The 15,665-nt window shown below is 44.4% G+C and overlaps 1 protein-coding gene and 2 pseudogenes across 1 annotated transcript in view; 2 read left to right on the top strand and 1 right to left on the bottom strand.

Annotated features, from left to right (window-relative positions):
* Window positions 1-2,603: 2,603 nt before the first annotated feature.
* LOC134944730 (5S ribosomal RNA) lies at window positions 2,604-2,722 on the bottom strand (annotated as a pseudogene).
* Window positions 2,723-4,929: 2,207 nt separating this feature from the next.
* LOC134944727 (5S ribosomal RNA) lies at window positions 4,930-5,048 on the top strand (annotated as a pseudogene).
* Window positions 5,049-12,219: 7,171 nt separating this feature from the next.
* The window catches only part of PDE4C (phosphodiesterase 4C), a 652,343-nt gene continuing 648,897 nt past the window's right edge, over window positions 12,220-15,665 (top strand). The window contains exon 1 of the mRNA XM_063916145.1: window positions 12,220-13,015. Coding sequence (XP_063772215.1) covers window positions 12,810-13,015 — 206 coding nt within the window. The 5' untranslated portion in view covers window positions 12,220-12,809. The remainder of the gene's footprint in view (window positions 13,016-15,665) is intronic.

The following is a 15,665-nucleotide window of genomic DNA, read 5'->3' as shown; positions in this document are numbered from 1 at the left end:
GTGGGTGCAAGCCCGTTCTGTGGGATTGACGTAGTCCCTGAACTGAGGGTGGAGTCTAATAAGAGAGAATCTAATAGAGAGAGAGACAGCGAGAGAGAGAGTCTATTATGAGAGAAAGGTGCAGGGGAGAAGGAAGTTGGTTAAGCAGTTGAAAACTGGTACTGGTGATGCAGGGGGCAAGTGCTGTCCTAGTTGTTTAGTGATTATGTCCAAGCTTTATGTCACTTTATGTTTACTAAAAGGTGCGGACCAATACTGAAAATGGAAATGGGTGCTTCACCAACTATATGGCTATTTTTATCATGTCCATTTACTTGTACCACCACAATACTTGTTCTATTATTGCCATCTTGGAATGTGATTAACGGGGGGGGGGGGGGAAATGCCTGATTTCTCTAACGTCCTAGTGGATGCTGGGGACTCCGTAATGACCATAGGGATAGACGGGCTCCGCAGGAGACATGGGCACTTTAAGAAAGAATTTAGGTTTTGGTGTGCACTGGCTCCTCCCTCTATGCCCCGCCTCCAGACCTCAGTTTGATACTGTGCCCAGACGAGCTGGGTGCTTTTCAGTGAGCTCTCCTGAGTTTGCTGAGAGAAAGTATTTTGTTAGGTTTTTTATTTTCAGGGAGCTCTGCTGGCAACAGACTTCCTGCATCGTGGGACTGAGGGGAGAGTAGCAGCCCTACTCTCTGAAGCTAGGTCCTGCTTCTTAGGCTACTGGACACCATTAGCTCCAGAGGGATCGTACGCAGGATCTCACCCTCGCAGTCCGATCCCAGAGCCGCGCCGCCGCCCCCCTCGCAGAGCCGGAAGACAGAAGCCGGGTGAGTATGAGAAGCAAAGAAGACTTCATAGGCGGCAGAAGACTCCGGTCTTCACTGAGGTAACGCACAGCACTGCAGCTGTGCGCCATTGCTCCCACACACCTCACATACTCCGGTCACTGTAAGGGTGCAGGGCGCAGAGGGGGGGGGGGGGCGCCCTGGGCAGCATTTTGGACCTCTTTTGGCAAAAGTTAAACATATATACAGCTGGGCACTGTATATATGTATGAGCCCCCGCCAAAAATTGCATATTTAAGCGGGACAGAAGCCCGCCGCCGAGGGGGCGGAGCTTCTTCCTCAGCACTCACCAGCGCCATTTTTTCTCCACAGCTCCGCTGAGAGGAAGCTCCCCAGGCTCTCCCCTGCAGATACAGGGTAGAAGAGGGTAGAAAGAGAGGGGGGGCACATAATTAGGCGCAAAAAACAATATATAAACAGCAGCTACTGGGTTAACATTAAGTTACTGTGTTATTCCTGGGTTTATAGCGCTGGGGTGTGTGCTGGCATACTCTCTCTCTGTCTCTCCTAAGGGCCTTGTGGGGGAACTGTCTTCAAAAAGGGCATTCCCTGTGTGTGTGGTGTGTCGGTACGCTTGTGTCGACATGTCTGATGAGGAAGGCTATGTGGAAGCAGAGCGGGAGCAAGTGAATGTGGTGTCTCCGCCGACGGCGCCGACACCTGATTGGATGGATATGTGGAAGGTTTTAAATGATAACGTTAATTCCTTGCATAAAAGGTTAGAAAAAGCTGAAGCCTCAGGACAGTCAGGGTCCCAACCCGTGCCTGATCCTATGTCGCAGAGGCCGTCAGGGTCTCAGAAGCGCCCACTATCCCAAATTGTTGACACAGATACCGACATGGATTCTGACTCCAGTGTCGATTACAATGATGCAAAGTTACAGCCAAAATTGGCTAAATCCATCCGTTATATGATTATAGTAATTAAGGATGTGTTGCACATCACAGAGGAAATCCCAGTCCCTGACAAGAGGGTACATATGTATGGGGAAAAGAAGCCGGAGGTAACCTTTCCCTCCTCACACGAGCTAAATGAGTTATGTAAAAAGGCTTGGGAATCTCCAGATAAAAAACTGTAGATTTCCAAAAGGATTCTTATGGCGTATCCTTTCCCGCCAACGGACAGGTTACGCTGGGAATCCTCCCCTAAGGTGGACAAAGCTTTAACACGCTTATCCAAGAAGGTAGCCCTGCCGTCACAGGATACGGCTACCCTCAAAGATGCTGCGGATCGCAAACAGGAGGTTACCCTGAAGTCCATTTATACACATTCAGGTACCTTACTGAGGCCGGCGATCGCGTCGGCCTGGGTGTGTAGTGCTGTAGCAGCATGGACGGATACCATGTCTGAGGAAATTGATACCTTAGACAAGGATACTGTATTGTTGACCTTGGGGCATATTAAAGAGAAGAGAGAAAAAGAAAAAGAAACCCTTGTTGGGAGCACTCACTCTTGGAAACAATGGAGAGTTAGATAATACTTGATAAATTAGGTATTTAAAACGTAACTTTTAATTATTTATGGGTAAAATACGGAGTACACCCTGTTTTGTTGTTTAAAATGTAATTAAATAAACGTGAATCATTGGTTTCGAATTACCGCTGTGAATATATAGGTGAAAACATGTATATATATATATATAAGGCCAAAAAATTGCAAAAAAAGGTTCGGCATGAAATATGGCAAAATCAAGGAATGTGCCCACCAGGTATTGTTTTTTAGGTTAGTGCAATAATCTGAGTATTGCCGTCAAGTAAAACCTACAACACCAGGTATTCCTTAGTGGTCAACCACCTAAGTACTGACCAGGCCCAACACCGTATTGCTTCCAAGATCGGACGAGATTGGGCATGCGCGGTGTGGTGTGGTAGTAGATTTCGGTTTGAACAGCTGGTATGCAGCTATCAACTACAACACAGACCTGGTTCTTGAAATGGGCAGATAGCCTCTTAGAGAAGAGACATATGTTTGACCATCATTGCACCGAATTGTATTCCAAATATATAGGTATACTAAGGTTTAAATCATATGATCAGTCGGTTTTGCCAAACTGAGCCGCCTGCATGTTGCTTTTGATTGTGTGTGCTATGCAACATAAATCCCCAATGGATTTTTCACACGTAGTAGGGCATAAGAAAACCCTTGTTGTACTGATGACACGCCAACAAAAAAACATTAAATAATGAAAGTAATGTAATGTCATTAAGGCTGAAAATTATTCAAAAATATCTTTATCAGCTGTACAGACAGACTGGCAGATAAATAAATAGGGAATGTATTACAAAAGACACAAACCCTCCTGCCCACACTTAGGCTAAACGGAACCTTAGAGCCTGAAACGCCGCATGCTGTCTGTGTGGCAATCTTGTTGCCAAAATGAACCACTAAACATGTATCCACTGAATCTCCACAATAAATTAATCAAAAATATGGCATGCCGAATATAATTTGTGCTTCATTGGCAATTGTATATACAATCATTCATGTGCTCATATTTAAGATATCTGTGGGGAAAAAAAGAATTATGCTGCTGAATATGCAGGAATAAATGAGTGGCAACATATATGTTCCAATTGCTGCAGCTATAGTGGATGACAGTTTGTAGCTATTTTGTAATGTGTCTGCCCAAAATTGACACAGAAAAAAGTACAAATAAAGATAAGCTGTGTATTGATAGCACTTATGAAACAGATTGTTCCATATATTGTAGATGTACCTTATATAACTGGCATAATTTGCCGAAAAAAATTTAGGACCAGTGCACCTGTTGTTTAAATTACATAAGTGCGTGGCCGGAGAGCGGGAGACGTGAAAGTGCAGGATCTGCGGCTTGCCCAGTCTCCTCTCCTGCCGGTCTGCTGGTCACGTGAGCGCGCTCACCGTGACCACGTCCACCTCCCCTACGTACGTTTCACAACGAGTTTGTTCACGGGTAGTGTCACACTACCCGTGAACAAGCTCGTTGTGAAACGTACGTAGGGGAGGTGGACGTGGTCCAGCAGACCGGCAGGAGAGGAGACTGGGCAAGCCGCAGATCTTCACAGCTCGTTAACTCGAGCTGAACGCGGCACTGACAGCGGCACACAGCAGTACAGGAGACAGACGACAGACGGCTCTAAGTATCACTTATAGTTATATCCTGCACTTTCACGTCTCCCGCTCTCCGGCCACGCACTTATGTAATTTAAACAACAGGTGCACTGGTCCTAAATTTTTTTCGGCAAATTATGCCAGTTATATAAGGTACATCTACAATATATGGAACAATCTGTTTCATAAGTGCTATCAATACACAGCTTATCTTTATTTGTACTTTTTTCTGTGTCAATTTTGGGCAGACACATTACAAAATAGCTACAAACTGTCATCCACTATAGCTGCAGCAATTGGAACATATATGTTGCCACTCATTTATTCCTGCATATTCAGCAGCATAATTCTTTTTTTCCCCACAGATATCTTAAATATGAGCACATGAATGATTGTATATACAATTGCCAATGAAGCACAAATTATATTCGGCATGCCATATTTTTGATTAATTTATTGTGGAGATTCAGTGGATACATGTTTAGTGGTTCATTTTGGCAACAAGATTGCCACACAGACAGCATGCGGCGTTTCAGGCTCTAAGGTTCCGTTTAGCCTAAGTGTGGGCAGGAGGGTTTGTGTCTTTTGTAATACATTCCCTATTTATTTATCTGCCAGTCTGTCTGTACAGCTGATAAAGATATTTTTGAATAATTTTCAGCCTTAATGACATTACATTACTTTCATTATTTAATGTTTTTTTGTTGGCGTGTCATCAGTACAACAAGGGTTTTCTTATGCCCTACTACGTGTGAAAAATCCATTGGGGATTTATGTTGCATAGCACACACAATCAAAAGCAACATGCAGGCGGCTCAGTTTGGCAAAACCGACTGATCATATGATTTAAACCTTAGTATACCTATATATTTGGAATACAATTCGGTGCAATGATGGTCAAACATATGTCTCTTCTCTAAGAGGCTATCTGCCCATTTCAAGAACCAGGTCTGTGTTGTAGTTGATAGCTGCATACCAGCTGTTCAAACCGAAATCTACTACCACACCACACCGCGCATGCCCAATCTCGTCCGATCTTGGAAGCAATACGGTGTTGGGCCTGGTCAGTACTTAGGTGGTTGACCACTAAGGAATACCTGGTGTTGTAGGTTTTACTTGACGGCAATACTCAGATTATTGCACTAACCTAAAAAACAATACCTGGTGGGCACATTCCTTGATTTTGCCATATTTCATGCCGAACCTTTTTTTGCAATTTTTTGGCCTTATATATATACATGTTTTCACCTATATATTCACAGCGGTAATTCGAAACCAATGATTCACGTTTATTTAATTACATTTTAAACAACAAAACAGGGTGTACTCCGTATTTTACCCATAAATAATTAAAAGTTACGTTTTAAATACCTAATTTATCAAGTATTATCTAACTCTCCATTGTTTCCAAGAGTGAGTGCTCCCAACAAGGGTTTCTTTTTCTTTTTCTCTCTTCTCTTTATTACCAATGTAATAGACCCATGGGAGCACCATCGACAATCACCCTCCTTTTTTCTACCCACAACTTTGACAGTTTAATGGTAGATGGTGATTAATTCCGAAAGTTTTTTCGGTTGGTCGGTTTTCTTGGAAACTTACATTAATTATCTACTCATGCAACATCATTTACTCTTGTGCGGCATCCTTAACCCAATTTTCCTTTGGCATATTAAAGACGCTGTCCTATATATGAGAGATGCTCAAAGAGATATGTCTACTGGGTTCTAGAATAAATGCTATGTCAATTTCTGCCAGAAGGTTCCTGTGGACTCGGCAATGGACAGGTGATGCCGACTCAAAAAGGCATATGGAGGTTTTACCTTACAAGGGTGAGGAATTGTTTGGGGAGGGTCTCTCGGACCTGGTCTCCACAGCTACTGCTGGAAAGTCAAATTTTTTGCCATATGTTTCCTCACAGCCTAAGAGAGCACCGTATTATCAAATGCAGTCCTTTCGATCACAGAAAAACAAGAAAGTCCGAGGTGCGTCCTTTCTTGCCAGAGGCAGGGGCAGAGGAAAGAAGCTGCACAACACAGCTAGTTCCCAGGAACAGAAGTCCTCCCCAGCCTCTACAAAATCCACCACATGACGCTGGGGCGCCACAAGCGGAGCTAGGCCCGGTGGGGGCACGTCTTCGAAATTTCAGCCACAAGTGGGTTCACTCCCAGTTGGATCCCTGAGCAATAGAGATTGTGTCTCAGGGATACAAGCTGGAATTCGAGGAGATGCCCCCTCACCGATACCTCAGATCGGCCCTGACAGCTTCCCCCCACGAGAGGGAAATAGTGTTAACTGCAATTCACAAATTGTATCTTCAACAGGTGGTGGTCAAGGTTCCCCTCCTTCAACAAGAAAGGGGTTATTACTCGACCATGTTTGTAGTCCCGAAACCGGACGGTTCGGTCAGACCCATATTGAATTTAAAATCCCTGAACATATACCTGAAAAGGTTCAAGTTCAAGATGGAATCGCTGAGAGCGGTCATCGCAAGCCTGGAAGGGGGGGATTTTATGGTGTCTCTGGACATAAAGGATGCATGCCTTCATGTCCCCATTTATCCACCTCATCAGGCGTACCTCAGATTTGTGGTACAGGATTGTCATTACCAATTTCAGACGTTGCCGTTTGGTCTCTCCACGGCACCAAGAATATTTACCAAGGTAATGGCGGTAATGATGGTACTCCTGCGGAAGCAAGGAGTCACAATTATCCCATACTTTGACGATCTCCTCATAAAAGCGAGATCAAGAGAGCAGTTGCTGATCAGTGTAGCACTCTCTCTGGAAGTGTTACGGCAACACGGCTGGATTCTAAATATTCCAAAGTCGCAGTTGGTTCCTACGACTCATCTGCCTTTCCTGGGCATGATTCTAGACACAGACCAGAAAAGGGTTTATCTCCCGATGGAGAAAGCTCAGGAACTCATGACACTGGTCAGGAACCTATTAAAACCAAAACAGGTGTCAGTGCATCACTGCACTCGTGTCCTGGGAAAGATGGTGGCATCATACGAGGCCATTCCCTTCGGCAGGTTCCATGCGAGGACTTTTCAATGGGACTTACTGGACAAGTGGTCCGGATCACATCTTCAGATGCATCGGTTGATCACCCTATCCCCCAGGGCCAGGGTGTCACTCCTGTGGTGGCTACAGAGCGCTCACCTTCTCGAGGGCCGCAGACTCGGCATTCAGGACTGGGTCCTGGTGACCACGGACGCAAGCCTCCGAGGTTGGGGTGCAGTCACACAGGGAAGAAATTTCCAAGGTCTGTGGTCAAGTCAAGAGACTTGCCTTCACATCAACATCCTGGAACTAAGGGCCATATACAACGCCCTGCGTCAAGCGGAGACCCTGCTTCGTGACCAACCGGTTCTGATTCAGTCAGACAACATCACCGCAGTGGCTGATGTAAACCGCCAAGGCGGCACAAGGAGCAGAGTGGCGATGGCGGAAGCCACCAGAATTCTTCGCTGGGCGGAGAATCACGTAAGCGCACTGTCAGCAGTGTTCATCCCGGGAGTGGACAACTGGGAAGCAGACTTCCTCAGCGGACACGACCTCCACCCGGGAGAGTGGGGACTTCATCAGGAAGTCTTCGCACAGATTACAAGTCGGTGGGAACTGCCACAGGTGGACATGATGGCATCCCGCCTCAACAAAAAGCTTCAGCGGTATTGCGCCAGGTCAAGAGACCCTAAGGCGATAGCTGTAGACGCCCTGGTGACACCGTGGGTGTTCCAGTCGGTCTATGTATTTCCTCCTCTTCCTCTCATAACAAGGTGCTGAGGATAATAAGAAAAAGAGGAGTGAGAACAATACTCATTGTTCCAGATTGGCCACGAAGGACTTGGTATCCAGATCTGCAAGAAATGCTCACAGAGGACCCGTGGCCTCTTCCTCTAAGACAGGACTTGTTGCAACAGGGGCCCTGTCTGTTCCAAGACTTACCGCGGCTGCGTTTGACGGCATGGCGGTTGAGCGCCGGATCCTAGCAGAGAAAGGCATTCCGGATGAGGTCATTCCTACGCTGATAAAGGCTAGGAAGGACGTGACAGCTCAACATTATTACCGTATATGGCGAAAATATGTTGCTTGGTGTGAGGCCAGGAATGCTCCTACGGAGGAATTCCAGCTGGGCCGTTTCCTTCACTTCCTTTGCCGCTGCCAAAATCAGTTAAGGCCCATTCCACTAGGAAGGTGGCCTCTTCTTGGGCGGCTGCCCGAGGGGTCTCGGCATTACAGCTTTGCCGAGCGGCTACTTGGTCAGGTTCAAACACTTTTGCAAAGTTCTACAAGTTTGATACCCTGGCTGAGGAGGACCTTGTGTTTGCTCAATCGGTGCTGCAGAGTCATCCGCACTCTCCCGCCCGTTTGGGAGCTTTGGTATAATCCCCATGGTCCTTACGGAGTCCCCAGCATCCACTAGGACGTTAGAGAAAATAAGATTTTACATACCGGTAAATCTATTTCTCGTAGTCCGTAGTGGATGCTGGGCGCCCGTCCCAAGTGCGGACTTCTTCTGCAATACTTGTATGTAGTTATTGCTTCAATAAAGGTTAAGTTATGGTTGCATCAGGGTTTGACCTGATGCTCTGTTATTTGTCATACTGTTAACTGGTTGTTATCACATGTTATACGGTGTGATTGGTGTGGCTGGTATGAATCTTGCCCTGGATTACCAAAATCCTTTCCTTGTACTGTCAGCTCTTCTGGGCACAGTTTCTCTAACTGAGGTCTGGAGGAGGGGCATAGAGGGAGGAGCCAGTGCACACCAGAACCTAAATTCTTTCTTAAAGTGCCCATGTCTCCTGCGGAGCCCGTCTTTCCCCATGGTCCTTACGGAGTCCCCAGCATCCACTACGGACTACGAGAAATAGATTTACCGGGAAGTAAAATCTTATTTTTTTTTAATAAATCATGTTTTAATGTTTACATTTACATTTTTTTTATAGAAATGTAATTTATTCTATTATTATTATTATTATTATTATTATTATCTTTTCTATTAATGAAACTGATGGCTAAGCAGTCATCAAAAGATGGAAGGGCCTGGTTATCAATATACCACTTTCTCCTGCTTTAAGTATTGAGTAGTCATTTATATCCCTTTTTTTTGCAATCCTTTTTTAAGGTTAGTAGAAAATGTCACCTTCTTATAATTAGCATTTACTTTATTATCTTGCAGAAATTGGGAGTAAGTCATTTGAATTATTATCCCTAAATACACCATCATGAGTGGTTTACTTTATGAGCAGTGCTCTTAAAATAAGTTGTATTTTAGTATAATGAATTTTAGCACTTCTACAAATTGATTACCCTTCAGACTGTGGCCCTCATTCCGAGTTGTTCGCTCGGTAATTTTCTTCGCATCGCAGCGATTTTCCGCTAATTGCACATGCGCAATGTTCGCACTGCGACTGCGCCAAGTAAATTTGCTAAGAAGTTTGGTATTTTACTCACGGCATTACAAGGTTTTTTCTTCGTTCTGGTGATCGTTGTGTGATTGACAGGAAGTGGGTGTTTCTGGGCGGAAACTGGCCGTTTTCTGGGAGTGTGTGAAAAAACGCTGCCGTTTCTGGGAAAAACGCGGGAGTGGCTGAAGAAACGGGGGAGTGTCTGGGCGAACGCTGGGTGTGTTTGTGACGTCAAACCAGGAACGACAAGCACTGAACTGATCGCACTGGAAGAGTAAGTCTCGAGCTACTCAGAAACTGCACAGAAAAATCTTTTCGCAATATTGCGAATACTTCGTTCGCAATTCTGCTAAGCTAAGATTCACTCCCAGAGGGCGGCGGCTTAGCGTGTGCACTGCTGCGAAAAGCGGCTAGCGAGCGAACAACTCGGAATGAGGACCGGTATCCCCAATGGCTGCCTCACCTGTACTTTCATGAACTGGATAAACAACTTGTTGAGTACTTTATTCAGTGCTTATCTTGGTAGCTATTTTCCATTTTACCCTTATATCTTATTTCCATGTATTTCTTATCTTGCACAGTAACTTATAAAGTGCCCCCACATTTGCTGCCTCACATGGTACTCTCATGTACAGTAGGATGAAAATTGCATGGATTTGATGATTTTGCAAGGATCATTTATCTCATTTTAGTATTTTGTAGCAGTCCTATTATATGTCATCTCATACAATCATTGTCTATGTAACCTATGTAGTGCACCCAAGATGGCTGCTGTAAAGTGGTCTGTATGCAAATCACCGCAGGACTTTGGAGAGCTGCAGAAGTGTGTCTGTACTACCTGACAGTCATACTGAACTATGATTACAGCAGCACTTTCTGAATAACAAAAACTCTGTGTGTAACAAACACTTTCTGTATGACAAGTGGATAGTAATGATGCAATCCACATACAGCATACATTTACAGCTGCCTCATCTGTTATCCATACTTCCCTAAGCTCCCAAAAATTGTGTGACACTCCTGGAAAAGTCAGCAAGTCTCCAAGCCAGTGCCACCTGCCTGCATCCTCCCCCCCCCCCCTCCCCTCCACATCTCCCAGTAACTTCCCCCCCCCCCCCTTATGTCGCTGTCCTTAGTGGTGGTGGGGGGGGGGGGGGGGCATGATGCGATTCAGCACGAATCCCAGTAATGTTGACATTACGTAGCGGGGCCACGATGATGTGATAATGCGGTCAAGCCAGGGCCGTATCTAGGTGTGTGCCAGTGGTGCCTGGCACACAGCGCAAGTGCATTGCGGGCACAGGATCACCGGCAACACCCGAATGCAGGGCCAGAATACTGGTGGTGTGATAGAGGCGGCCATCTTGGCTGTAGCGGATTTACCGATATGCGGCCAAAACGGATGGCTGGTCGCTGTGTTGTGCTGCCTTGCCTGCGTGTCCCTTCTGTCTCCTCTCCGGTGCTCTGTCTCCTCTCCGGGTGTCCGCTCTGTCTCCTCTCTGGGTGTCCGCTCTGTCTCCTCTCCGGGTGTCCGCTCTGTCTCTTCTCCGGGTGCCGCTCTGTCTCCTCTCCGAATGCTGCTCTGTCTCCTCTCCGGGTGTCCGCTCTGTCTCTTCTCCGGGTGCCGCTCTGTCTCCTCTCCGAGTGCTGCTCTGTCTCCTCTCCGGGTGATGAAGGCGTGTAGCGGGCGGCCAGTGTACTTAAGATGGTGAGTTGCTCCCGGCGAGGGTAGGTGGGGGAAGTCTGGTTGTGGTTGCTGCGACCGAGGTTCCAGCTGGTGGTAGCCTCAGCAGGTGGTCCGTCCTATACAGCATCCTGCAGCACTCTTCCCTCCTGTCCTGCTCCCTGACTATTGTAGTAGCTTTTGTATGTGTAGATGTGTATTGGTGTATTTTTATGTGTAGATGTGTATTTGTATGTGTATTGGTGTATTTGTATGTGTATTGGTGTATTTTTATGTGTATTGGTATGTGTATTGGTGTATTTTTAGGTGTATTGGTGTATTTTTATGTGTATATGTGTATTGATGTATCTGAATGTGTATTGATGTCTCTGTATGTGTATCGATGTATCTGTATGTGTATTGGTGTATCTGGTGTATGTAATATGTAAAAGGGGACTCTACATGCCCTTATTCGTAAAAGGGTAGTCTACCTGCCATAATGTGTAAAAGGGGACTCTACCTGCCGTTATGTGTAAAAGGGGGCTCTACCTTCCGTAATGTGTAAAAGGGGACTTTATCTGGCGTTATGTGTAAAAGGGGGCTCTACCTTGCATAATGTGTGACAGGGGCTCTACCTGGTGTAATGTGTGACAGAGGTTCTACCTGGCGTAATGTATGATGGGGCTCTACCTGACGTAATGTGTGTAAGTGATGCTAAGTGGTGCTGTTGTGCGGCGTAATTTGAATAATGGAGACTACTGTGCAGCATATTATGAATTGGTGCTATTTTGTGGCCCCTATTTTATGGTGTCGGGGGGGAGGGGGAGAAAAACACTATATAAAATAATAATACGATTATTATTATTATTATTATTATTATTATTAGCAGTAGTAGTAATAGTAGTAAAATTACATGGAGAATATATTTACCTAGCATATAGCATAAGCAAGGTTACATTCACACAAACACATGGTGAGCTTGCAGGTCCTTAATATATCCCACAGTATGATACTTATGATATCATACAAACATAATCCTTCATATCCTGTTAGTTCCCTACAAACCTGACAGCATATATGGGTTTCCCAAAAACTCTGCCAGCCGCGGTTTATGAGGAAGGAAGAGAGTTGCTGACTGACGTAGGGCTGGTTGAGACTGCTGGAGACAGTGTGGATAAACAAACTGCAACAGGATCCGTTCTCTATACTTTCAGCTGTCACTGTGCGACAGAGGAAGAATGCATTAAGTCTGGATAACATGTACTCTGATTTTTCCACTGAAGAGCTGACACTCTGTATTCTGGGAGCCAAAGGAAAGTGTTTCATCTGAAAATATCATGTAAGAAGTTTTTAATGTTTTTGGAATAACAGGTAACGAACGGCAACTGAAGTACAGAGTACTGTTTCTGCTTTCCTTACTGCATGTGATAAGTAAAGCAAAGTGCTTGAAGTTCACCAGTACTTTGGCGTTATAAGCAAGACTAGAACTACAGCTGGATCACCGGTCCTGATGAGAATCTACTTCAACTTTCTGGACCAAAAAAAATACATATATATACCCTGTTTACATGAGGTGACTACTGATTACTATTCATTGTGTTTAAACTGACCTTGTTTTAGAAAGAAACATCTGATGATTTATGCATGCATAGCCTATGGGAACGACTTAATGTCTCTGCCACTTCAGAGTCTTGCCAACATTTCCCAGTAATCCCAGGCAGAAAACCTGCGCAAAAGAATTTGGCATTTCTTTCACCAGACTGCACCTCTGCCATCTCACCTGTGTAAGACAGAAAAATGCAGGTGCCACAAAGAAGTGCTTCTCCCCCTCCGAGGAATGCTATTCGCATCTCTCCGCTGGCGTCTCCAAGAAGCTCTCCACGGAGCTCCCCAATTAGCTCTCCTTGCAACTCACCACGTAACTCGCCACTTCTACTACGCAGACTGCTCATGAGCCGGAATAATCGCATGCAAAGACGATTTACAGTCGCCCACGCTCCCTGGTAAATAAAGTGATTTCAGATACTTATTCCTCTGTTAGAAAAAGCATTTGTCCTGTAACTGACCTCACACTTCTTTATTATTACGGGAAGTTATCATTGGTGCGAGCATATCTTATCATTATAAATTTTATTGATAAGATGCTACGTCTAGTATAAGTTATGATTGTGGACAGATGTGCTTACAACTGACTAGTCTTTTTTTATAGGCTTCTTTAGTTACTGTTTACACTTTTCTAACCTTAAAGGCTGCTATTCATGTTCCTGACAATAAAAATGTGAAACAAGTGCAGTCAGATATATCTTGTGTTAGATAATCCCTAAAAGATTCTAAAAAGAAAACTATTAAACAAGAATGTTTTCATGTATAAAAGTCATGTAATTGAACTTATATTTTGTTGTCCCTTTCAATTACATTGAAGATTATTATTTATTACTGATTTGGTATTTGGTTTCTTAAATCTGGTGCGTAGTTGGATCTATAGATCATAACGTATATGCTGTATGTACTTTAGTAACAATAGAGACACCTCCATTGTATAATCTAGTTCACTTACATTGAAGGCTACACTGTCTGTATAGAGAAATTCATGTTCTCTGAGCCATCCTTGACTGTAAGGTAGACAATGCTTAGAGATGGACTAAAACTATTATATTTACATATTATAATGCGGGGTAAGTCATGTTTATAGGAGTTTTACACAAAGGCTCTCATATAGAATTAGACATACATTATGTTTTTTGAGCAAGGTGTGTATTTTCTTACTGCACATGCACACAAAAGAAGTACACATAGGTGTGTGAGTAGATTTTGTCATTTTACAGTTACAACACGTTACGCAAGAAGAGGTGAAATAAGGGAGGGAAGGGCTGGATCATTGTAGGCCAACTACAGTAAGTGCGTGATCATATAATATAAATGGTGGCATACGCAGATACACCTGCCAGGAACATATCTCCTGTGGGTGCTAGAGGGCTGGTGCAATGAAAAGCAGTGAGGATCATCAGCACCATCTGGTCATTTCTGATTGGCTGATTGTGACCACAACAGACTATTTTAATTTCTTTATCGATATTTCTGTTTCAACAAGTAAACAGATGTTAATTACATTTCCTATGGCACATGCAGTGTTTACTGTTGTGTATTGTTACCCGAGAAATACACCTGGAGCACATGTAAGTGATGTGAAACTGGATACAGCTTGAGATGCCACTGATTGAACACACAGTATGCACCCACATATTTTCTATGTGTGCATTTTATAATCTGTACGGACTAGACTCAAATTTGTCCGACCCAGCGTAAGCCACTAAACGGCTCCCCCCTTCCCAAGGTACTGTACCCATCCCTTCCCCATTCCTCTACCCTGCGTCTGGTTGTATTATTTTGTTATAGTTATCCTATGTATTGATGTCCAGTTGTATTGCTATTTCCTGTATGGAGCTGCAGACACATTGTGGAGCCATGTAAATAAAAGAATCAAATAATGTATGGCAAGTATAAAATACACCCTCAAACAGTGCCAGAGCAAGGTTCTCTGCCACGTTGGGCACCCACTTCCCCCAAAACATGGGACATCACATGAAGGAGAGGGTGCGTCGCAGACAGGAGAAGGTGGAGAAGCTGCTTGAATGCACTGTAGGATGTTCCAGGCAGCACTAACACAGCGCTACTGGTAACAGGGTGCCATTCCAGGGGACTTCACTTGAAACCCCACTTCTATTCAGTGGTTTTCTTATTCTCACTGCGAGGAGTCCCAGCAATATCTTTCGCTGGTCACCCATTGTAGATATAGGTAACGGCATCTCAAGATGGCATTACCTAGTTACTCATCTGTTTGCCACTTGATAAACATATGCAGTAGTCCCAATAACAAGTTCTATGTAAACAGAAAGCTGTAAAAACAGAATACTCAGTGATTTCTCAGTGGATTCCCTAATGTTACATTAAAAAACCCAGAGAAAGGACTTAGCACTGCTTAATAAATAGACCCCTCAGTCTCTCTTACAGGTCTTTCTTTCTCTTTAGTGTTTCATCCTGTCTTACCTGTATCAATTCTTCTCCATGACGAATCTTTTCTTTCTCACCCACCATATTCCATTGATTCCAACTTCCTCCATCCTGCCTGGTCACATGATCTTGTTCGCCTGTCACTAAAAATCTGTTTATTTTCAAGGAACATAGGGATTGATGTATGAAGCAGTGAACAAATGGACCAGTGGAGAAGTTGCCTATAGCAACCAATCAGCATTTACCTATCATTTTATTTAATATACTGTACTTGATAAATGTATCCTCAAAGCTGGTTACTATGGGCAACTTCTTGTTATCTTCTTATGTTATACTTGTCTGTCTTCCTCTCACATTACCTACTGTAAAACTATAAAGGGGGACTTTTCATTTTATAAGAGCGTTATACAACAGTTATAGGCAGATAATATGCAGAAGGGAAATTCTCTTTTGTTGCAGGTGTCCTAGAAAAGGGTATGTCCTAGAAAAGGGAATGTCCTAGAAAAGGGTACCGATGCCGGGATCGCGGCAGCATACCAACGCTGGGATCCCGGCGGGCTCGGTGGCGACCTGCGCTCGCCACAGGTTCTATTCCCACTCTGTGGGTGTCGTGGATACCCACGAGTGGAAATAGTCCTTGTT

This window comes from Pseudophryne corroboree, chromosome 1, assembly GCF_028390025.1.
Source record: "Pseudophryne corroboree isolate aPseCor3 chromosome 1, aPseCor3.hap2, whole genome shotgun sequence".
Classification (NCBI taxonomy): Eukaryota; Metazoa; Chordata; class Amphibia; order Anura; family Myobatrachidae; genus Pseudophryne; species Pseudophryne corroboree.
The sequence above is the reverse complement of the archived record's forward strand: the minus strand, read 5'-3'. Positions and strand labels throughout refer to the sequence as shown.